This window comes from Ailuropoda melanoleuca, chromosome 14 (assembly GCF_002007445.2).
Source record: "Ailuropoda melanoleuca isolate Jingjing chromosome 14, ASM200744v2, whole genome shotgun sequence".
In the NCBI taxonomy this organism is placed as follows: domain Eukaryota; kingdom Metazoa; phylum Chordata; class Mammalia; order Carnivora; family Ursidae; genus Ailuropoda; species Ailuropoda melanoleuca.
The window spans coordinates 9,987,020-10,008,723 of NC_048231.1; the positions used below are offsets into that span (position 1 = coordinate 9,987,020).

The following is a 21,704-nucleotide window of genomic DNA, read 5'->3' on the forward strand; positions in this document are numbered from 1 at the left end:
GGCTGACCAGCTGTTGCCCTCCCAGTGTTTGTAAAGTTGACAGTTCTTTGTTTTTGTGTTGCTAGTTTTTTTTTTTTTTTCTTCCTTATTAAAGTTTACGGCTGGGTTGTTGCTTGGATGATGTAGACCATGTTCACTGCTTGGGTCCATGGTACGATTCCCTTCATCGGAGTTTCATTCCACTGTTGGATTATCCAGCTCCCAGGTAGGAGAGCCAAAGAAGAGAGAGGTGGACCCCAGAGGTCAAGGACTTCCTCCACATTGCTCCTGCCCCATAGATTTGTGCCTTGTGAAGGAATCAGAGGGCAAATAGAATTTTCCCTATTTCCCTATTAGTTGCAGTGTGCTTGTCAGTTTTCAGCCTGCCTCTCACAAACATTATTTCATTTAGTGGGGAGAATGGAAACTTCAAGACTTATGCAAATTGACCAAAATTCACTGCCCTGTGAACCTAAGGGCAGAAATCCAGATTTCTGGTTTTAGAATCTACATTGTTCTTGACCAGGCACTGTGAATCAAAGGAATCAAAGTATTTTCTTCTTTAGTTTTTTGTTTTGTTGACAGAAACTCAGGCAACTAGATTATTACAAAGTTGAGTGACTGGTTATTGACTAGGTTGCTGTGACTGTTCTGTGGCCAAGGACATGTTCCTTAGATGCCCTTGCCAATTCTTCCTGGTGGTCATAGAAAATACTGAGGATGACTGAATCTCAGTCCTAGGGAATATCTCTTTTCCCTGTAACTTAGATCAGTAGAGAAAGGATCTAACAGTCCAGCTGGCCTAAGGCTCCATACCCTGTTCTGAAGTCACCTGGGATTTGGGCAGAAGGACCGGGTGGGCTCCTGTCCACACAAGCACAGTTGGTAGGTGAGGTTGACGTATGGTGACAGTGGGCCCTGTGCAAGATTGAAGCTCTGCTCAATCTACGCCATTGGCTTTCTCTCCTCTGATGATTTAACGGAATAGCAGTCACTTCAGTGTGGTGACATGGCCCATTTCAGGAGCCCCAGATGGCTTCATGGAAAGGAAGACATTATTAGGCTGCCATCCTGGCATTTCCAGCACCTGCCATGTTAGTCTCCTTTTATCTGCATTAATAGTTTTTGATAGATAATAGCACTCAAAAACTAAAAATTAAAAGTGCATGGAGGGGTAAAGGAAAGAACACAAGAGAAAAAGCAGTACTTACTAGAACCACGGGTGCTTTCTAGTTTTAGTAGTGGAAGCCTTTCTATTCCAGTTGAATTGATGGCTGATTTCATGTGCAAGAGAAAGTATTTTGGGATTCATACTCCTTAACAAACCATCCCTGCAAAAAGCTGGAGTCCATTTGAAAGATTATATGCAAGTGCATGGCTTGTGTCTCTTTTAAAATAAATTCAACAAGCAAGAGCAGCTCGGAATGGTGGGGGCAAATCAGGGACTCATGGTTGTGAAAGAAGCAGACTTCAAAGTATGGTATGAATTTTCAAGTTTTATTTCCACTCTTGCTTTCCAGCTGGATCTGCTCTGGATTTACTGCAGGATGTTTGAAAATGTGGCTCCCTGCTAATCTCAGACAGTTGCTATGATCAATGGTTTCTTTCATTTCCGATAAAAAACACTGGTGTTTCTGCTTAAATTGTGTGTACTTTCAGCTTTATTATTGTAGTTGTAATTTATTGTCCAGCATTACCCTAATTTGTAATCCATTAACCACAGACTTTGGGGTGGGTTGGTCAAGTTAGCAGAGCTCTCTCCCCACTTTAGCTCCGAGGCTCTCCACAGCCCAGTCCAAAACTAAAAATGTCTGATGGTTTGTGTAGGACCATGTACAAGTGAGAATGGGTGGAGCAACTTTAAAAATCCACCTCTCAGGGGTATGGTGCAGGTTGCTATAATTATTGCTTTGAAAACATAAAGTGTCACCACGTGACAGTGAGGTTAATGTTAACAACTGTGATCAGCATTGTTGACCTTAACATCTCTATAGTATTTTAAAATGTCCTAAAATGATGAATCATTTAAACCACCTCAAACAACTGAAGCATGAAGGAGAGAAGGGAATTGCTCAAAGGCCACACAATAAGTGAGAAGTGGTGGTGCCAGGAACAGAAGTTAGAGCCCCTCCTGTGAATTCCTAGATTTGGCTACGGCTGCCTCTTAGGAGTTTTGGATAAAAATGTTTAATGTCCTGGTGACCTTTTGATTTCTGATTCCAAAGTCACGGACATATACCAACACATAACCTCACATGCTTTCATTCACAAGGGACACATGCCTACCCATGCTCCACCCTCCTTAGTTTTCCAGAATCCATGGCACTTAGCTGGGTGTATATCACTTCCAGCAACTGTTCAGATGCCGTGAAAGGCCTAATTTATAGAAAAAGATTAAAAGCCCCCAAACCCTGTGTTGTTTAGCTAAAGAAAACCAACTTCTTCTTATGTGAGGTAGGGGCACCTAGAGTTGAGAGAGGGTGGGCAGAGTCTACAAGAGTCTGACAAGCTGTAAATCTCAAAAGGGGGAGGAACTTGTTGAAGATGTCCAGCAGGGAGACCAGGGGGTAACAGGATCAAGGCAGAGGGACCGACAGGAGAAAGGGAACATTGAAGTCAGCCACCAGGAAGTATTTCTTGGTCAGGAGCTCTGTTTTGCTAGCAGTAGTTTGCCAAAGAGAGACACATTTGAAGCATGAGGTGCATTACGATCAAATGAGATGAGAGAGAGCTTTCTTGGGGGGCAGTCTTTGAGGTGGTTCGTGGGAGGCCTGGGCTAGATGTTTTGAAAATATTTTCCTCTTACCCTCAGACTTCTTCACTACTCAGGATTTACTGGCTAATTTCCTAGATCTGCACATGTTCCTGTTAACATCTCAGCGTCACAAAGGCAGAACGGACGAGAATACCAAAGCCAGTTTTGTCAATTGTTTCAACTACAGAGATGATGGGGCCAAAAGCCCAAGAATGAGATGCCAAGAGGGGGTGTGATCCCAGAGGGCTTCAAGTCGGAAGGATTTTCTGAGACAAGATCCATGTTTACCATCATCAAAGAGAATTCAATACCAAATATGAGAGGCCTCTAGGTCAGAGATCATAAAGAAGGGATGAATGGCTGGTTTCTAGGAGTGGTGCCCAGAGAATAACTTGGTTTGCATTGTAATGTGGCATGAAAAACTTTCAGAATGCATTTGTGATGTTTACTAGGATTTGGGGAAGATTATAACAAGGTCTGGCAAGGTGGTTTAGCCCAAGGACAGTCCCGCTGAGCTCTGACCTAAGCTCAGATCTCTCTGAAGGCTTTGCTTTTCCTCATTTTTCTGATAAGCCACTAAATAAATTCTAGTTGGATTAAGCTGCACTTCATTCAGTCATACTGACATTTCCTATGCAATAGCTGCATTCCTGCATATATTAGCATAGTTTTAGAGCTATGGCCCCTCCAAAAAAAACTTTTTGGCTAGTTGAAGAGACTTTCAAGTGCCTTCCAGCCGACGATTTTATGAGTTGTGGAGCCCCTACTATATGCACTATGTTAATGTTATAGGAAATCCAGAAATGAGCAAGGTATGGTCCTTGCCCACAAGATATTTACAGTGTAGATTGAGCATAGTTCTAAAGGAGAATATTATTAGGTCAAATGTGGGTGGTGCTTTCAGACAAGATGGTATGCACCAAAGCCTCCAGGATTTAGGAAGAAGAGCACATCTCTTTCATCAGAGGGGAATCTGAATGGTCTAGGGAGGAAGATGTAAGAGACAGCCCTTGAGGGATAGATAGGATTTCAACAGGCAAAGAGTAGCGATCAGGAAAATCTATAAACTAAGGCATTAAGTTCAAAATGGGCCATGTCCTGCCCTTATCTTTTGTCCCACTCTCCTGTTTCTCAAATTCACCAAAGTGTTTCTACTTCTGGGCTTTTGCATTTTTTTTTTTAAAGATTTAATTTATTTATTTGACAGAGAAAGAGAGACAGCCAGTGAGAGAGGGAACACAAGCNAGGGGGGGGGGGGGGGGGGGGAAGAGGAAGAAGCAGGCTCCCAGCTGAGGAGCCTGATGTGGGGCTTGATCCCAGAACACCGGGATCATGCCCTGAGCCAAAGGCAGACGCTTAACAACTGCGCCACCCAGGCACCCCCTGGGCTTTTGCATTTGTTATTCCTATTGACTGGAGCACTTGTCCAGATCTCTCCTTGGCCTCCTCTCTCACTACATTCAGTCCTGCTCAAGCCTCATCTTCTGAGAGACGTCTTCCTTCCCTTCACTTCTCTATCTAAGATGGGGCCCCTACCCCATCCCATCCTCTTCTGCCCCCCAAGCCTGCTTTATTTTTCTTCATTGCCCTTATCACTACCTGACTTCATATTATACATTTGTCTATGGATTCACCGTCTGCCTCCTTTGCTTTCATATAATCTCCTCAAGGGCAGGGACTTTGTCTTGATCACTCCTGTATTCTGTAGTTCCTTGAGAGTACCCAAGAAATATGGGCTCTGTATTGTAGGGAAATGCAGGATGTGCTGGGAAGAGGGTGAAGGAGCCTCATTTGCCTGGGGTGGTCACTTACAACAAATCTAGAAATAGATTGGGGCCAGACTTTGAATGCCAGACTGAATTTAGATTTTATGCTAAAGTGATCATAACTATACATCCTCAAGACTATCTAGATAAGATGTATAGGATGGTTTAGGGATAGGGAGTTTGGAAGTAGGGAGACAATGAACTCATCAAATATTTAGGGAAATGGGGCATCCATTTTATACCCGGAACTATACTTAGTGCTAAGAATATAGAGATGGAAGAATGACATTCTAGACAGAGGATATGTCATTATCAAAGATATGATGGGAAGAGCATGGTCATTGGAAGAACTGCAGTAATTCCTTATGGCTGGGAGTGCAGGGGGAATGTATGAGAAATGCAAGGGATGAGACCTCAGAAGTAGGCAGTGTGGATCATGGACATCTGGCATGCCATATTAGGGAGTTTATGATTTTTCCTGAAGCCCCTATGAGAAGAATGTGAGGATAATCCATTGGCAACACATCATTTCCTTGATCAACATGATTGATGAGGCTTATTTGACTGGCTAGGAATGTTTCTCTTTCCTCCCTTACAGTTCCATGTGCATCCCTTACAAAGCCACATGCTCAATCAAAGAAGATGGATGATCTCCCCAGATAGAATAGGGCTGTTCTTTAGTTGAGGTTATGTAGTGGTTGTGTTCCCACACCAGAACCTTTATTCCAGTGGTTCTCAAACTTCAGCATGCACCAGAATCACCAGGTGAGGGTGTGGGGTTGTGGGGGTGTGGTTATTAATGTACACATTGCTGGGCTCCCACTCCCAGAGTTTCATTCAGTTGTGGGAGGGGCCAGATAATTTGCATTTCTAACAGGGTCTCAGGAGTTGTTGATACTGCTGGTTTAGGGACCACACTTTGAGAACCACTCTTTATTCAGTGAATCTCTTATCTGTGTTAGGCACCAAGAATACCAAGATGAATGTGTCTGCATCTGAGCTCTCCAGGACACTATCTTAAGAGAGGAGATAGGCATGTTAGAAGGACTTAGGTAGCCATATGCCTTTATTGGGTCACCAGGCTTTGTCTCAGGTCTGTGATAGTGTAGTTACTAGAATGTTCAGGGCCCTTTTGGTAGCAAGAAACAAAGACACTCATGTTTGCTTACAAAAAGTTAGGATTATTAATAACAATAGCTAACAGTATGGACTACATATTGTATGTCTGGCATTGTACATCCATTGTTGCATTAACACAACAACCCTCTGAGGTGGATGGTAATCATTATCCTATTTTATAGATAAACAGAGGCTTAGAAAGCAGCACAATTACTGAGAGAGTCAGGATTCAAACCCAAAAATCTGGCTCCAGAACTTACATTTTTTTCCACTAGGTTCTTTTCTAAGGATATATGGCTATGTGCAAATAGGAACTAAAATATGGCCTGATTACATAGGTATTAGAAACAGGTCATTCTCTTCATTTTTCTGATCCCTACCTAAGCTTTCCACGGCACTGGCCCTTGACCTTATGATCTGATTGGTCCAATTTACCTTTTCACACATGGTAATTCTGCAGATGAATGGTCTTTTGGGCCTGTCACCCATGGCTGAGAAGTCATATGAACATGGTGAGTGCACCTATCTTTTCATTGAGATGCATAGATAAGGGGTACTTTTCCCTAAACAGGTTATGCATGAAGGGCACATTCCTCTAACCCAACATAGCCTCTAATTCAAGAATTTTGTCCAACTAAACAGATATCATTATAAGTTTACTTATAAACCCAGAGATACGTGTACCTCTGTCAATCCCATCAGTCACATCCATTCTGAGAATCCTCTCCTTCTTGATCAATTTTTTGGTATTACTTACCTATTGCTTGTCCATGTCTTTAAGCCAATACACTGGTTATAAAACACCAGTAACATCTGAAAATATTTTTTTCCAGTCCCAGATAACCATCTGATTCCTCTTTAATTTTCTTTATACCTACAGTCAACCCTAGAGTTTTTCTTCGGGGATGAGAGAGGTCTCTTCTATTTATCTGGAACCTACTACATATTCTAAATAATTATTATCTGATGACACATGAAGGCTAAGCTTACCTGTGTACAAGTTACCTCCTATTCAGGGACATGTGACCAGCATATTAGCATGGACTATAGGATGTAGTGGTCATCAGAATATAGTGGCCATAATTTACCACTGTTTAAGACAAGATAAGACAGAGAAGCCAAGATGGCAGCTGTGTAACAGAAAAATGTGCCGTGGAGAACTCCATATCTATAAGTTCCATCCTTTCTACAATTTATGATATTCTGGAACAAAAGCATAAGGGGTAGATCCAAGGCCTAACGAGAGAGACCCTCGTGGCTCCTTCAGGGACCAAATTGGAACCAAGGAAAATAGCTTGTGCTTTGACATGATGATAGGAATTCAGGTAAATTAGAAAAAAAAAAAATCTGATCTTGTGATCATTAGAAGGTAAACTCCTTGAGGACAGGAATCTTTGTCTCTTTTGTCCACTACTGGATTATCAGAGCCTACAATACTGCCTTGTATAGTAGTTACTCAATAAATACTTGATGACTGAATGAGGCACCTACAGCTGCAAATTGCGGGCAATCAAAGAATTATTTAAAGCTTTAGATGTGTATTTACCTTAAAGAAGCATGAAATCACTACTGTGGTTTTTCTCATCAGACATGATCATATATGCTTTAAAATTCCTCCAAAATGCAATCAGCTTTAGCTATGTGCCTGCACTAACTGGGTGTGATAAATAATATTAGGCAGTGCAGGGAAAGTGTCAAAAGGGAAAGAACAGGAGCCTAATAACTCTGCGTTTGGAAGGGAAATCTCCCCCATTTACACCAGCATGGAAACTGAAGCTGAGTTTGATATACAATATGGATATTTATTAGGGGCCTACTGTCTACTAGGTCCTGTGCTCGGCAGATGCTACGGGTACAGAGGCAGAAGCTACAGTCCTTGCTCTTTACGAAGCTCACGGGTGGGAGGAAGTGTGATGGACGAGGAAGCAGAGTGTGCTATGATGGCTCTGGGTGAGGATATTGCTGGGAAGCACACAGGAGTCCTGGTTTGGGGATGGGAGTTCTCTAGGAAGGCTTTCCAGGGAGGAGACCCTTGAGCTGTCTCTTGAAGGATCAGTAGCAGTTCCCAAGAGGAGAAAGAGAATGGGAAGGTGCTCCTGGCCTCGAGAAAAGCGTCTGTAATGGGCTAGAGGCAGGGCCCCACAGGAGACCTGTGGCAGGAGTGCGAGGGCTGGCATGGAAGAGGTAGGTCCAGCTGCCGAGATAGGCGGGCCAGGTTGTGGAAGGTGCTCTTCCTCATGCTCAGTCACTTGGAATTCTTTCCTGAAGCTGAAGGGAGCCACTGAAACAGGCAAGAGACAGGATAATGTTGCAGTTCAAAGAATTTTCTCAGGGAGTGATGGACAGGTTAGAGGGAATGGGGATGAAATTAGAGAGCTTGGGTTTTGATTTCTTTGAGGGGAATCACTTTTGAGTGGAAAATAGCCTTAAATTTCTCAAGGTATTGGGAACTTTATAATAAGCTTTAACCATTCTAAAGTCTGAGTGGCCAGGTCTAGCTTTTCCCACTCAAAAACCTGAGGGAGATTTCTTTGGTGCATTTAGGCACCTGAGTCGCATCAGGTGAGCCTTCCCTTTATCAAGGCACCTTATAGTTAGAACTGGCTTATCTGTAATTCTTTGCTAGGTGGTGAGAGAAAATAGCAAATGATTTAAAGGGTCCTATGGAAATTAGTATATGTTTTGTGCCCTTTTTTGCTAGTGAGAATAATGAATGTCCAGTATGTGTCGGACATTGTACTGAGCATGAAAATTCTCAACAGCTTTGTGGGGTTCAATTATAATCTCCATTTCAGAAACAAAGAAACTGAAGTGTGGAGCATTTATATAAGCTGCTGATGGTCAGCTAACTAGTGATTATTAGCTGGGATTCGAACCCAGAGAGCCTGGTTCTACAGTTTGTGCTCTCGACCAGTACATTGTACTCAGTTCTTCAAGGTGATCCTACAACTATCTCACTGAGCTTATGATGACATATTTCCGCCTGCCACTGCCAGAGTTGAGAGGGTCCCACACTAAGCGCTATGATAACTGTGGCCATTTCTTTGTAGGTGCCCTGAAGTCTCTTTACAGACAGACATTAGAGAAGAGGTGTTTTTAAACAGTAGACAGGGCACTGCCTTTGGAATGAGGAGACCTGTGTTCAGGGGCCAGCTCTGCCACAAACTGTCTGTGTTACTTTGAGCAAGTCACTTAACTTCTCTGGGCCGCGGTTCCCTCGGCCACTTACGTAGGGTGTCGCATGAGGTGATGTCTTGTGAAGTTCACTTCTTCAAGGCAAACCGATATTTTCTTTTTCAAGTTTCAGACAAGCTTCTCGGTTTCTCCTTTAAAGATGAACAAAGCAAACCCCAGGCTGGACCAAACCCTCTATGAGCATTTTGGCACACCCCTTTGTCACTGCTGCTATTACACTGGTTGTGTAGAGCAGCAATCTTCACGTTTTTTTGAATCCACAACCCAATTGTTTTTGAGCACACTGCCCAAAATATGTAAAACTGCTATCTGTAAAATATAGAGCTACTATGCTATTAGGTTATATAAAACACACTAGAAATAGAGGTTTTAAAAAACGAAATAGATTCTAATTATTTTTTTCCCACATCCCAGTGAGTCATCATATGTATGCCTGCCACTGATGTCATGGGGACAGTTCAAATTTCTCCCTTCCTTGTTTTCATTCCCAAGCTCTTTACTGTCCCAAAAAGAATGAGACTGAGCCCAAAACTTGAGCATTGGCTCCATTCTTTCAATTGTTCATTCATTCACATATGAAGCATCAAGCATCTATCATGTAAAGCTTGCTGGGTGCTGGGGGGTGGGTAGCAAGAACAATATCAGGCTTGGCCTCTGCCCTCTAGAACATAAAGGCTAATTCTAATTTTTGTCAGCCTTATCTTGGAATCCCAGAATTCCTGCATACTGTAATGAAGCCAAACCTTACATCTGAACAGGTTGTATGTGTTACACTACAATGCATAGGACTGGGAAAAGATAAGAAAAGAAGGCAAGGCCAGAATATGAGGTCCACACACATGAGACAGTTCAAGTCACACTGAGCACAGCACTTAGTGAGTTGCCAGGATGAGGACAGCAGATTTTAAATGTCTGGGACACTCTTGGAAAGGAGAGGCTATCACGATTTTTTGGTGGCGTGGACCACCATCTTAGGATATTAGGACACAACGAAGATGGACTCCCTGACTGGTCTGTCCTGAATCACAATGTAGGTAGGGCCCTATATATCAGCCAACAGACAACCTCCATAGCTCATAAAGGTACAGGCTGAGAATCAGCCACATGTTTCACTGAGAACTCGCCAGCCTGGCCAAGGTAGTTCCGTGTAGCTTAGCACCTGTGGTGGGTGACTGTTTTTCTTGGCCAGCTGTTTCATGAGCACCAAATCAGATAAACTGTGCTTGGTTCCTATGCTCACTCCAGACACAAACAATTAAGCACATCCTGCCAGAATAGTCATGTTAGGGAACCTGGCTTTCTCGTGCTGATCATCTGGTTTTCCTGCCCCTCAGGGTCAGAGTTTGGAGAAGCTGCTGAGGCAAACTTGAGAAAGCTGTTAACCCTTAAAAGGGGGTTAGTTGTTCACCAAATATATTCAAAAATGATTTGCAGCCAAAGCCTTACCATGTATGGCAGTTTTCAATAATTATCAAAATCATGATTTCATTAATTTTACCCTCTGTTCGGAACTGCCTTAGAGAAGTCAGAGACTGCAACTGATGGATGCTTTTCTGGTTTGATAACCAAGTTGCACTCTCAGGTTGAGACAGTCACCTTGCACTTCGTTTATTCATCTGTGAACTGGGGTAAAGTTGCCCGTGCACTGGTGAAATTCACAAATAAAACGTCATTTAGTCGGTTTTAAAGTTTGTGAGAAATCACTTTCCTTCATGAGAATGCACAGATCAGCTGAGACTAGCATGACTGATTCTAGAAGTAGCCCAAGCTGAATAGATCTCTGAAGGAGTCATCCGAAATGGGTACACATGACCCAGCCTGGCCTTTGCCCAGCTAGCTTCGGGAACCACTGAGGGCATGGAGGAACTATGATCTTGGTATTTTGCCCTACAGATAAACATTCTTGCAATTCTAAGTGTAGGTGGAATTTGTGATAAGCGTGTATTGGGGAATCTTTGAAAACATGTAAGTTAGTAATGCTATCTCTTTGGGAAGATGTACATCCTTAGAGACTGAAATGAGATTATGGGGCAAGGGCCTGGTGGAGAAAGAGCTAGGAGTGTATGTTGCTCTCTGGAGGACAGTTTACGGAGAGCCAGGCAATGGATTGCGCCATCGGGAAAGGAATCTAGAAAGGTGAGGAGACTCGTGAGAAAGAAGGTGACTTCTGTTGACAGGTCACTGTTTTTCAGACTCAGTGAGGATGAGGAAGGAAAGCCAAAAACCTACATGACAGCTTCTTTTGGATTGGACAAAAATATTGATTTTTTTTTTCGATCTGGAATTTGACAGGGTCAGTTCACGTCTGGGTTTTCAGCACTTAATACAGGGCCCTTTTGTCTAGGCAGGCGGCTGAACTGGTTTTTCCTCCAGGCAGGTGCACAGAGGGCGTTTATTGTAGCCCGAAACACAAACACCAAGCCCCTAGGCCCCGATCCACACACTCTGCAGCGTGGCTCAAGGAAATAAAGTGAACAATGTCTCTTGCAACAGGCGAGCACTGTAAATGCCACTCCTGAATGAAATATTTCTTAAAACTTTGTATCCGTAACTCGATCGTCTCTTAAAACTTAATTATATGTCGGGGAAAAGGAAGCCATTGGCTCCTCCAGCTGTCCAGGTTGAACAGGGCTCACAATGGAGCATATCCGATTCGCGGCCTCACTTAGGTAATCAGATTAATATCTCCTGAATTGAATTTACCCTTTTGATATGGAGTCTTTCAGCTGCCTTGTTTCACATCTCGAATTCTGACAAAGCTGTGCGGCCTTTGAGTAATTTCCCTGAAATCTATATGCGGGAAGCCTGTTCTCTTTCGAGCACTTTTTGGGACTTGTACCAATTAAATCTGTTTCTGGCACACTTTTAATGGCATACTTTCCCCTGAGTCAACAACTGCTCCAAAATCTGAGGTCATTTGTTGAATTTAAAAGCAAAGGTTATGAAACAACCATTTCAGGCTTCACCAGCCAAGGCCCTGTGGCTTTGAAAGGGGTGATGAGACAGAAGCAAGGCTAGTAAACTGGATTTCTTACGCACAAAATAAATTAATTACTGTGTTTCTGTTAAATCAGTATCAAACCAGGTCTGTCCACACCCTCTCTGCCAACCTTGCTGTCCCTTTCTCTGCAAATACACTACCCCCTCTCCTGGGGCTTTCATACTCACTATTGAAGTTCACCCTCTTGCTGTTGTTCTTGCAAAACAAACATCTGGACTGGATTTGTGTCAGCTGGAGTTGAGAGTGAACTGTAAATGATGCAGTGATTGTTTTTTCATCCTTATTAAATGTATTTATAGCCAGTCTGAAGCCAGGAAACATGTTTTTAAATGGCTAGAGCCCTTGATTGGAGGTTCTCAAGGAACGTACGGTGGGTGGTGTTTTTCCCCTTGCCATGTTCTAAATAATACAAAGATAGAATTACATAATTCCCCATTTGGGTGGTTGTTGGGTTTTTTTGTTTGTTTGTTTTTTGTTTTTTTTTTTCCCTGAAGGACCCTTCATTAGGACATTTTGTATGTCAGAATTCTTCCATTGTATTAGCTTATCCAATGAGCCTTTCTTTCCATCGGTGAGAGAAAAAGGAATGTAACTGGCAGCGTATTTCTGAATAATTACAGTGACGGAGAGTGAATTTCTGGTTGTTTGAGACATGAATCAATGGCATGGGTATTTTCTTTTGCCAAAAGAACACAACTTGGATCCTATTTCTACCTTTTCCACTTAACAACCTCTAAAATCTGAAAGCTGCAAATCTTAAAGAATCTCATTCATTTTCTCATTATTTAAGATAATAAAAGGCTCCACAAGGGGCTTAGGAAAATAATTTATAAAATACTTTGCTGTGCCCTTAGACCTTATTAAATCACAATGCCTTGGGGTTTATATAATTATTTAAGAAACAAAAACCTTCTAGAGGAGGTTGAGTCACATGATTTTTTTTTTTTTTGAGATCCCTTCCACTTCTATGATTTGAGATGATTCTTTGAATCTTTCACTGTCACTTAAAAAAAAAGAAGAAGAAGAAGGCTGTTTGGGAATGAGGTTTGTTACCCACAGGCATTTTCTTCTCTAGAGAAGAGACTGTTCTGCTTCCTGCCACCCAAGCCAGTCATTCCTCAGCCGGAACAATAGGGTTTAATGTTCTCCATCTTGCTAAGCATTAGTCTCTGTTGTTATGAAAGTGAATTGAAACCAAATGTACTTTCTATTGGAAAAGCTGCCATTGATCACAACCCATGGACCATACTGAGCGGGAGGGTGCTCATAAAACAGAGGGGACATCCTTGCTGTAGTATGGAACACCAGCGATTTCGCTGCCGGGCCTCTGAACAGACCTCTGATGCAGCTCTATATTATTTTGTTTCTGCCATTTGAAGATCGGTGTTTCATATTTAGTTCTTGGAAATGTTCACAGATCCTTTAGAGAATTATCTTGCTAATGGGCTGGGAAAGCTATTCTTACAGCGAGACCCTTCATTAACTAAGAGGGCATACAAGATAGCTCATGTGCTCCACCAAGAGAGGCAGCTCTGTTTCATCTGTCTGATGGGAAGCGTTTGAGACAGAGCGGCCTCACCGCATGTGGATTTCTGCTGTCCACTGTGCACTTATTGAAGTAGAAGCCAACTCAGTGGCGCTGGTACTGGCTGTGAAAGGAGCACAGAGAGCTCATCCCTCATCACCAGCCTCATGATGCAGAGGGCTGTGCATCAGAAAACAGCAGGCCCAAGGGTAAAGAGCATCTATTTTCAGGCGGGGAGAAAGGAGAATCACAGAGAGGTAGAGAGATGTAAAAGGCAAAGACGAATCCAGCCAGGCATGAAACAACACTGCATCTTCCAAGAGCAGAAAGCCAAACAGATACTGCTAGATTTAGCTTTCATTATATCTGGAGATGGAAATCAGAGGGTGGATGAAGGTTGCGTGCAAGGGGCATGGAGTTCTCTGTCTGCACTTAGAAACTTCCACAATATTTTCCTAACAACAACAATAATACTAAAGATTATAATAGCTTTTATTAAATCTCCCTAAAGAAACATCTTTATTTTTTTTATTATTTTTTAAAGACTTTATTTATTTATTTGACAGAGATAGAGCCAGCCAGCGAGAGAGGGAACACAAGCAGGGGGAGCGGGAGAGGAAGAAGCAGGCTCATAGCGGAAGAGCCCGATGTGGGGCTCGATCCCACAACGCCGGGATCATGCCTTGAGCCGAAGGCAGACGCTTAACCGCTGTGCCACCCAGGCGCCCCCTGTGCCACCCAGGCGCCCCAAGAAACATCTTTAAATGCAGTATCGTTTGTTGTAAAACATTGCAACTTATAGTAGAGTCAGGATCTCTGCCTGAGAGTTTGTGAGGGAATGGACACACAGCCTCTGGTGTTGGACACTAATTCCTCTAACCAAAAGAAATGAATAGTCATGGGAAATGGTTATTCTAGCTCTGATGCTTTGGGAAATTCAACAGAATGTGATGACATTATATAAGGAATAATCTTAGACACACCAGTACATATGTAAGTCAACTTGACTGTCTTTATCATGGGAAACATAATTTGATTAATATGATTTTTTTGTAATTTTATTTTATTCTGCTATATTTTGTGTTAGTTTGATACCATTGTCAGGTATGGACATCTTTCATTTAGATACCTGTTTTCTATAACTCAAAGCTTTAAAAATAAATCTCCTCTTCCTCTGGCAGAAGTTGGGTACAAGTAAGATCAGACATCCTGTTCACTCTAGGATGGAAAGGATCCCATCAAAACTCTGTAGGCTATTTGCCCCTCAGGCACACAAGCCTGATTTCCTGTTATCACCTGATGAATTTTCAAATGTTCTATATTTTCATCCACCGTGGTTGTGCTTTTAGGAAGCCATGAAACCTGTAAACCATATGAAGCATCCGAACACAACATATAGGACAACTCCACACTATTGTCAGGATTATTACAGGTCTGAGTGCCTGAAGTAGGACCAGTCAGGCTGAAAGGGAGGGGGAAGAGGGCGGTCTTATATGCAATCATGGAACACTACATCAAAAACTAATGATGTACCGTATGGTGACTAACATAACATAATAAAATTTTTAAAATAAATAAATAAATAATTTTTAAAAAGCAGATGGCCTTTCTCTCTAAGGAAAGCTAGTTTGTCTAAAACAAAAGAAACTCTACAGAGTGGTAAGCAGCCTTGCTTATTTGAACCAGTTTCCAGCCTTTTCTTTTGCTTTTTCTCTCTTAACTCTTTTGTGAGCCATTTCACTTCCACTCTCACAGACTTTTTCAAGACATGACAGTCATGGCCGAGCCTCTTCTGTGGAGAAAGTTTGGGCCACGTTGTTCTCCCAGCTGGGAGCTCCTGTCTATCATCAGTGTATAGTGTACCCCTTATAGTGTACAAAGATGTACCCCTTTAGATAGAGTGGCCTTTCTTTCGTTCCCTCGTACCTCCTCATCTCCCATTTGTCCAGCCCTGTATACCTCATCTTTGTAAGCATGAAGCTCATTCCCTCCAGAACGTTTCTGTGCATGGAGGAATGCAGACTAGGGTGTTGGTGCCATGTCCACTTTGTTAACTGCAGCCCAATATGTAATCTGGTAGAGAAGAAAAGACGAGATCAACAAAATCAATTTTAACAGACTACCCTTTGTCTGAAGAGGAAATAATTATTTTTAAAAAATGAGACTTGAGTAGGCCATTTGGGAAGCAGGCAATGACTATTTTAAAGACTTGAAGTTCTAACATATGTCTATGACTTTTTTCCCTCATCTCTTGCAAATAGATAATGGTTTACGTCAAGAGAAAATTCAGGGAAAAAAAGCCTTTTTTTATTCCCAGGAAATCTGGCCACTGTGTTCTGCAGCCAGTGATAAATGACAATGCCACCAACAGTGACCTAGGACATCCTGAATTCTTGCTCTTATGAAGAGCTTGCATTCTCTTTTCAAAGGGTATCCTGTTCCTATTGCAGTCCTCATGCTATCTCAGCTCGAGATCATCTTTCCCCCCTCTGTTATCATACTTAAAATAGCACCAGTGCTGTTTAGAAGCCTACACATAGATGTTGATGTCATGGCGGGGGGTGGGGTGGGGGTGCAAGGGCTGGATGAAAAAAGAAAGTAAATAGATATTGGCTCCAAGCATATTGTAATTCAGCAAAGCGACCCACTGAAACTCAGCTCTGTGATTTCAGCTCACGTTGTATAAATCAAATATTATTTTGTCCTTTGTGGGGTTAACTGAGTGCTGTTCATCCACAAGGGCCCCAGTCCATATAGAATAGCAATGCCATGAAGGAGATATGTGTTTTAAGAAAATATGCTGGTGAAAGGCGTTGCACCCATGGGTAAGTTAGACATGGAGCAGCTGCTTCTGATGAGGAAGACTGAGTCACTTAGTCGGCACTGACACTACCCAGACAAGCGGGAAGAGCAAAATTGGGTTCCCTGGAGCCTCTCAGTTGCTTTGTAGCCAAGGTAGAACCAATCCACCATTCTGCTTTCGTACTGTCTTCCAGTTGAAAACATGTCGTAAACTAAAGTCTAAGGAAAGAAGACTCTGTTGCCTTTTCTTTGTCCCATCCAGCCATCAAGACAAAGTTGGTAGGAAAGTCAAGTTTTCAGAGACCGTGCAGACCCTTCAGTCTTAAACCTGCTGTCATCTGACAGTGGCTGGGTCAACAGGTATACCTCTCTTTCCCCTTGAACTAAGGCAGTTGGACATTCAGGGAAAAAAAAAAAAAAAGCCCAACCCTAGAAACCACTTAAATAGTTCTCAAAGCCCAATTAAACTAGAATGTCTGGTTAGTAGTTCCTTCCACAGCATATGGAGTTTGCCAGTAGTGTCATCAAGCTGTTACAGTTTCTCTTTTTTGCTGTCTTGTTCTGTTTGATTCGCTTGGCAATGTCATAGCCTTTCTGTCTGAAGAATTAGTGGAAGATAAAATATTGCTAGGAACAATTTGGATAGTACTGAAAACATTAGGAAAGAAATGGAGGAAGGGACCATTATTAACAAAAGAGCCTAGTTATGTGTATTAAGCTTGGAAGAGAAAAATTAAGTCATTGGGGTTATCTATGCAAAATTCCTTTGTTTTACTAACCACAGAGAAAGCCCTTGCTTGGGCTTTCTTGAGGAGTGTCTTGAGGAGTCAGAACCTGGGGTGGTTCCAAGCTCAGCAGTCGCTGCTTTCCCGCACTGTGCATCAACCGCCAAACGGCTAGAACTGTTTCAAAGTTTAGAGGGAAAGGGAAATGAGAGGAGTTTTGAGGTCTTTGCTGGTTTCTTATTCAAAACATGACTTCAATTCCAAGCAGCCAATTACGATTGCGATTGCTTATACCTGCTGAATTCTAATCTTCTGTATGGGAACCACACTGCATGTGGATGGGGGCCTTCCCATCTGCCTCCTTTGTGAATCTCTTCTTCTTTCTTCAGTGCCTCCAAACTTGGGCCCCAGAGAGGGGTACGGCAGCTGACATGCTCTTGGGCCTTGGTCCAGATATGCATCTTTCTGGAAGGATGACTGAATCCCATTCTTAAGTCTAAAGTTCCTCTTGATTAGCGGCTCCTTTTGTTTGTTGTTTTTAACGGCATCTCTGTCTTTCGTGGGTAGCTTACAGGGATGTGTTTGAGAGCTCCTTCCAGCTGGGAAGTTGCCCAGCTCCCACCAGCTGAGTTGGGGGATGGCTTCCCTTTAGTTCCGCTGCTGCCTGTGGACTACAAGCACTGTCCTTCCAGCCCTGGCCACAGTGGCCCTTGTCTGCTGTGCAAATTTGGCTCTGTTCTCAGGGTTTTTATTCTCCAGCCATCTGGGCATTTTGAGCACCCCTCTTATCTTAGTACCTTGGCACTCAGGACCACATGTCATCCTATCATAGAGATGGGAACAAAGGAATCCTTCACTTTGAGCCTGCAATTCCCCTGGAGCCATCATAGGTTGAGTGACAGTCAAGGAAATTGTGGGGTGGGGATAGGTCTGGAGTGATATCAATGGTTTTGCTGATAGAAGGCGTATGGAATGGTGTGACAATAGCTAGGAGTGTTTAGGACTAGGATTCTTAGCTACTGGTTTCCTCCTTTTTCTGTTGGCTATTTTGTAGTCAGGGAGCAAGGAGCATAAAGACCCCTGTGGCCTCTGATTGCTGTAGCCTTTCCAGGCCTGGCAGCCTAAGCTTAGGGGCTAGCAAGCGCTGTGTGCCAGAGGAGTGAATCACCAGCTTCTAAAGTCCCTCCTCCACCTCCCCAACTGCTGATTTGGGTTTGAGCAGAGTCATTCACTCTTCAGAGAAGTGTCTGGAAAGATTAGTCCAGGAGTGCTGACAGCAAGCTCCCTATAATCATTCTGCCTGGAGAAAAAGAAGCGTTTGCTCAAAGGACAGTTCACTGCCCAGTTTACTCCCCCTCCTCTGTGTCCTCTCTTATCTCTACCCCCAGCCCTCTGACCCCTGTGTACTCATTCAGGTCATTTGCCCTGTGCAGATCTCTCTTGGAGGTGGTCATTGAGGCACTGGCCAGCCAAAGAAAATGCAGCCAAATGGTATTAAGTCACTTCCGTTTAGACCTTAGTAGTTGGGTGGGACTGCAGCTTCTTGAAAGGCAGACCTAAAATGCTCGCCTCTTTTCAGAGAATCTGATTTCATATTTGGCTGTTGACCACATAGTTACTGGCATTCATTCATATATTGGAAGCCCGGAGCTTCCACATGCTTGATTCTACAGAGCAGTGTAATATTAACAAGACACGTCTTGATTATGGAGCCAAAAATGTGATGCAACCTCATTTCACACCAAAGTGGGTGGGTATATTTATTTATGTTTTAATGGTTGAGGCAGCAGAGACACAGGCAGGTTGGAAATTCATTCAGGATCAGCCAGTGAGTCCAAGTTTTGATCCTTTGGTCTTCATGCTGGGCAGTGGTGGTCACTTTCTTACAGAGCACACAACCATTGTAACTAGAACCACGGGTTCTCCACAGGCTCTCTCTCCACCTACTAACACCACCATCCAGCTGCTGGAACCCACTTGGTTTTCTGTAGAAGACCAGCTAATGACACTTTGTGTGGGTTCCCCCAGAAGACCTTTCAGTCTTTGTCTCATTTTAGGTGTGCCTCTCAACCAAGAAGATAACTCTTCATATGCAAAATGAACTCTCTCAGGTTTTCACAGTTTCTTTCCATGAATCACCCACCATCAGCGCCTAGTCCTCTGTCTGGCAAACTTAGAAGAGACAATGGAGTACAGGCTGATTGTTGCTCCCAGTGCATATGAATGATACACTGACCTTTTACATAATTGGTAAATGAGTGCAGATGAAATGCACATTCTCTGGCACGAGCTGGCTCTCCGACGTGGTTTAAAGTAAATGGCCATTTTATTTCACATTAGGAAGAGAAACTTAGAGCAGCTTGGCGGCAGATCTGTGGTTGGGTAATTAATCTAAAAACTATAGCTTTCTTCTACATAGGAGATTAAATACCCATCTTTGGTCAGATCAAAGCGAGCCTCTTGGACTATCTGATCTTTGCAAAAGGACCCATGTTGGGCCAGCACAACAGTCTTAGCATGGATCGCTCCTCGTGTTTAAAAAAAAAAAAAAAAAAAGACCATTTTAGTGTGTTTAAATAATTTGGTCTGCCAGCTTTTGTAGCTCTTTGGACCCAAAGTAAAACTTTAGTTTTATTTGTGCTGACTTTATGTCAATTTTCTTCTACTAAGACAAGTCACTGTCTCCTGGAATTTGAAGAAAAGTGAACATTTGCAGGGGCTTTTCTGAATGAGAGCAAAGTATGGCTCTTTGGGGAGCATTACAGTAAATAGCACCTTCACCTAATATGGCATTTTCTTTAGGATATTCACAAACAGAGTTTATATAATCGCTCATTCACTTTCTTCATATCCCATTGAGATAGTTTAGATACTGGTGCAGTCCTAAAATGAAAAGAACCAAAGTATTAAGTTCAATGTAAATGGATTACAGGAAAGAATGCAGACATCTGTGTGATCTGAATTGACAAGCTGCTGCCTAGAGCTTGTATATTTTGTGACTTCTGCTTCTCACCTACCCATGGGGGTCTGAGCAGTGTATGATTTGGGCCAGGGTGCAACAGGCCCATGGTCAGGTTGAACTGGACAAATTACCATATGTCATAGGTACCAACCTGGCACTAATTATGTACCAGTCAAGGAAGTGTTTTTTAAATCATGGGGAGCTACTAGTGAAAATCCATTGGTGCTTTGATGGTGGCCTTTGTAGGTACTTTTATAATATGAAACCATTCCTATGGCAGGCCCAGGGAGAAGTCTTTCTTCAGCCAACATGGAACATTAGGCAGAAGAAAGGAGGCCTTTCTGGCTGATTTGACCCGTGGGTGGGCCCTCTTCCACATGTTTCTAATTAGGGATGCAAGAGAGAGTAGATATTCCATGGCGACTCTCCTTTCCTTCTCGGCTCTGAGATAGAACAACAGTGCCTTTGTGGTGACCTCTGCAGAGCTGTTTACATTTGGTGACCTGACTGAGCACTTCTGCCAGCGTGGATGCACCTCCTGGCCAACAAGGAACAGCCACGCTATCTGTTAGCATGGTAGACCTTGGAGGGCAAAATGAAAAATAAGATGTTGTCCCTGTTGTTGAATAGTCTAAGTTAATTTTTTTTACAGATTTCTTGAGGTATAATTTATATAATATAAATTCACTCATTGTAAGTATATAATTCAATGATTTGTAGAACATTTAGAGAATTACATCACCATCACCACAATCCAGTTTTACAACTTTAGTTGGCATTATTTTGAAAATACCAAATAATCATAATCGGAATGCAGGTCATGCTGAAGTACAAAATAAATTTTTGAGGCTATCTTGGGCTAGGGAAGAAGGCCACCCAACAAGTCATTGGAGACAACTAAGTCTCAAGTTTCTCAAAGTACGTGAAGCCTTGAGATTAGCATTTGTATTTCAGAAGACTTTTCCATATTTTTGCTCATCAAATGGTATGACCTACTTGAAAGAACTGAGAAACCATTTGCTATAGAACCTACCTCACATATCAACATCAATGAGTGTTTCTTGACTATAAAGAGAAGGTGCAGAAGATGAGAATGTGTGGATCCTTCCTTCAAAAAACTCATAGCCCACTTTAACATCTCATCAAAGATTTATTTACGTGCCCTCTCATTTTCGGATATTATGTTAGGCACTGCAGACACAAAGATGAGTGAAACAAGGTCCCTAACTTGAAAGTTTAGAGTCTAGTGGCTCATAGGTAATATGATAGTTTCAATATGATGTCGTAAGTTCTGTGATAGACAAGTGCCGCGTTGTATCAGAAAGGTCATCAAAGCAAAGATTGCCTAGAGAAGATGTTACTAAGAAATCAAAGACATGGTTAATAATTGCATCAATCCTGCTGACATAAATTGAGCACCTGTCCTTTGCTCCATTTGAACGAGGCTCTGTGAGATCTGGTCCCTGCCTACAAGGGGCTTTTGTAATTGGTGGGGGAAACAAGTCTACTGTTACTTCCAATTGTATGTGGTAACTGCATATGGGTGGAAAAAGCAAAATACACTAGGAATTTAGAGGCAGAAGAGAAACCATCTCAAGAAGTCTTTTTAGAAGAAGTGGCCTACAGGCTACTTCAAAACCTCAAAAAGCTCAAAAGCAGAAATTTGACAAAAAGGTAGGATTTCAGCAGGCATGGGCAAGCTTTGGGAAGTGGTTCAGAAGAAAGATATGAGTAAAGGCTCAGGGGTGGGAGAGCTATGTTCTGAAAAGAGTGAGTCATCCAAGATGGGTTGATACATGTGTCATACGGTATACACTATTTCTATATATTTATGTCAGAAACAGGGAAATAAAGTAAATCACATGTTCTCACTTC

At 42.5% G+C, this 21,704-nt stretch overlaps 1 protein-coding gene across 15 annotated transcripts in view; it reads left to right on the forward strand.

The window, feature by feature from the left end:
- RAD51B (RAD51 paralog B) overlaps nucleotides 1–21,704 on the forward strand; it is a 623,368-nt gene that overhangs the window by 401,601 nt on the left and 200,063 nt on the right. The window contains exon 9 of one of the 15 annotated variants that reach the window (XM_034643372.1): nucleotides 95–3,922. The exons of the other annotated variants lie outside the window; for them this stretch is intronic. Within the exon in view, the coding sequence (XP_034499263.1) occupies nucleotides 95–126 (32 nt within the window). The 3' untranslated portion in view covers nucleotides 127–3,922. Of the gene's footprint in view, nucleotides 1–94; nucleotides 3,923–21,704 lie in introns of those variants that run through there. 15 annotated transcript variants of the gene reach the window in all.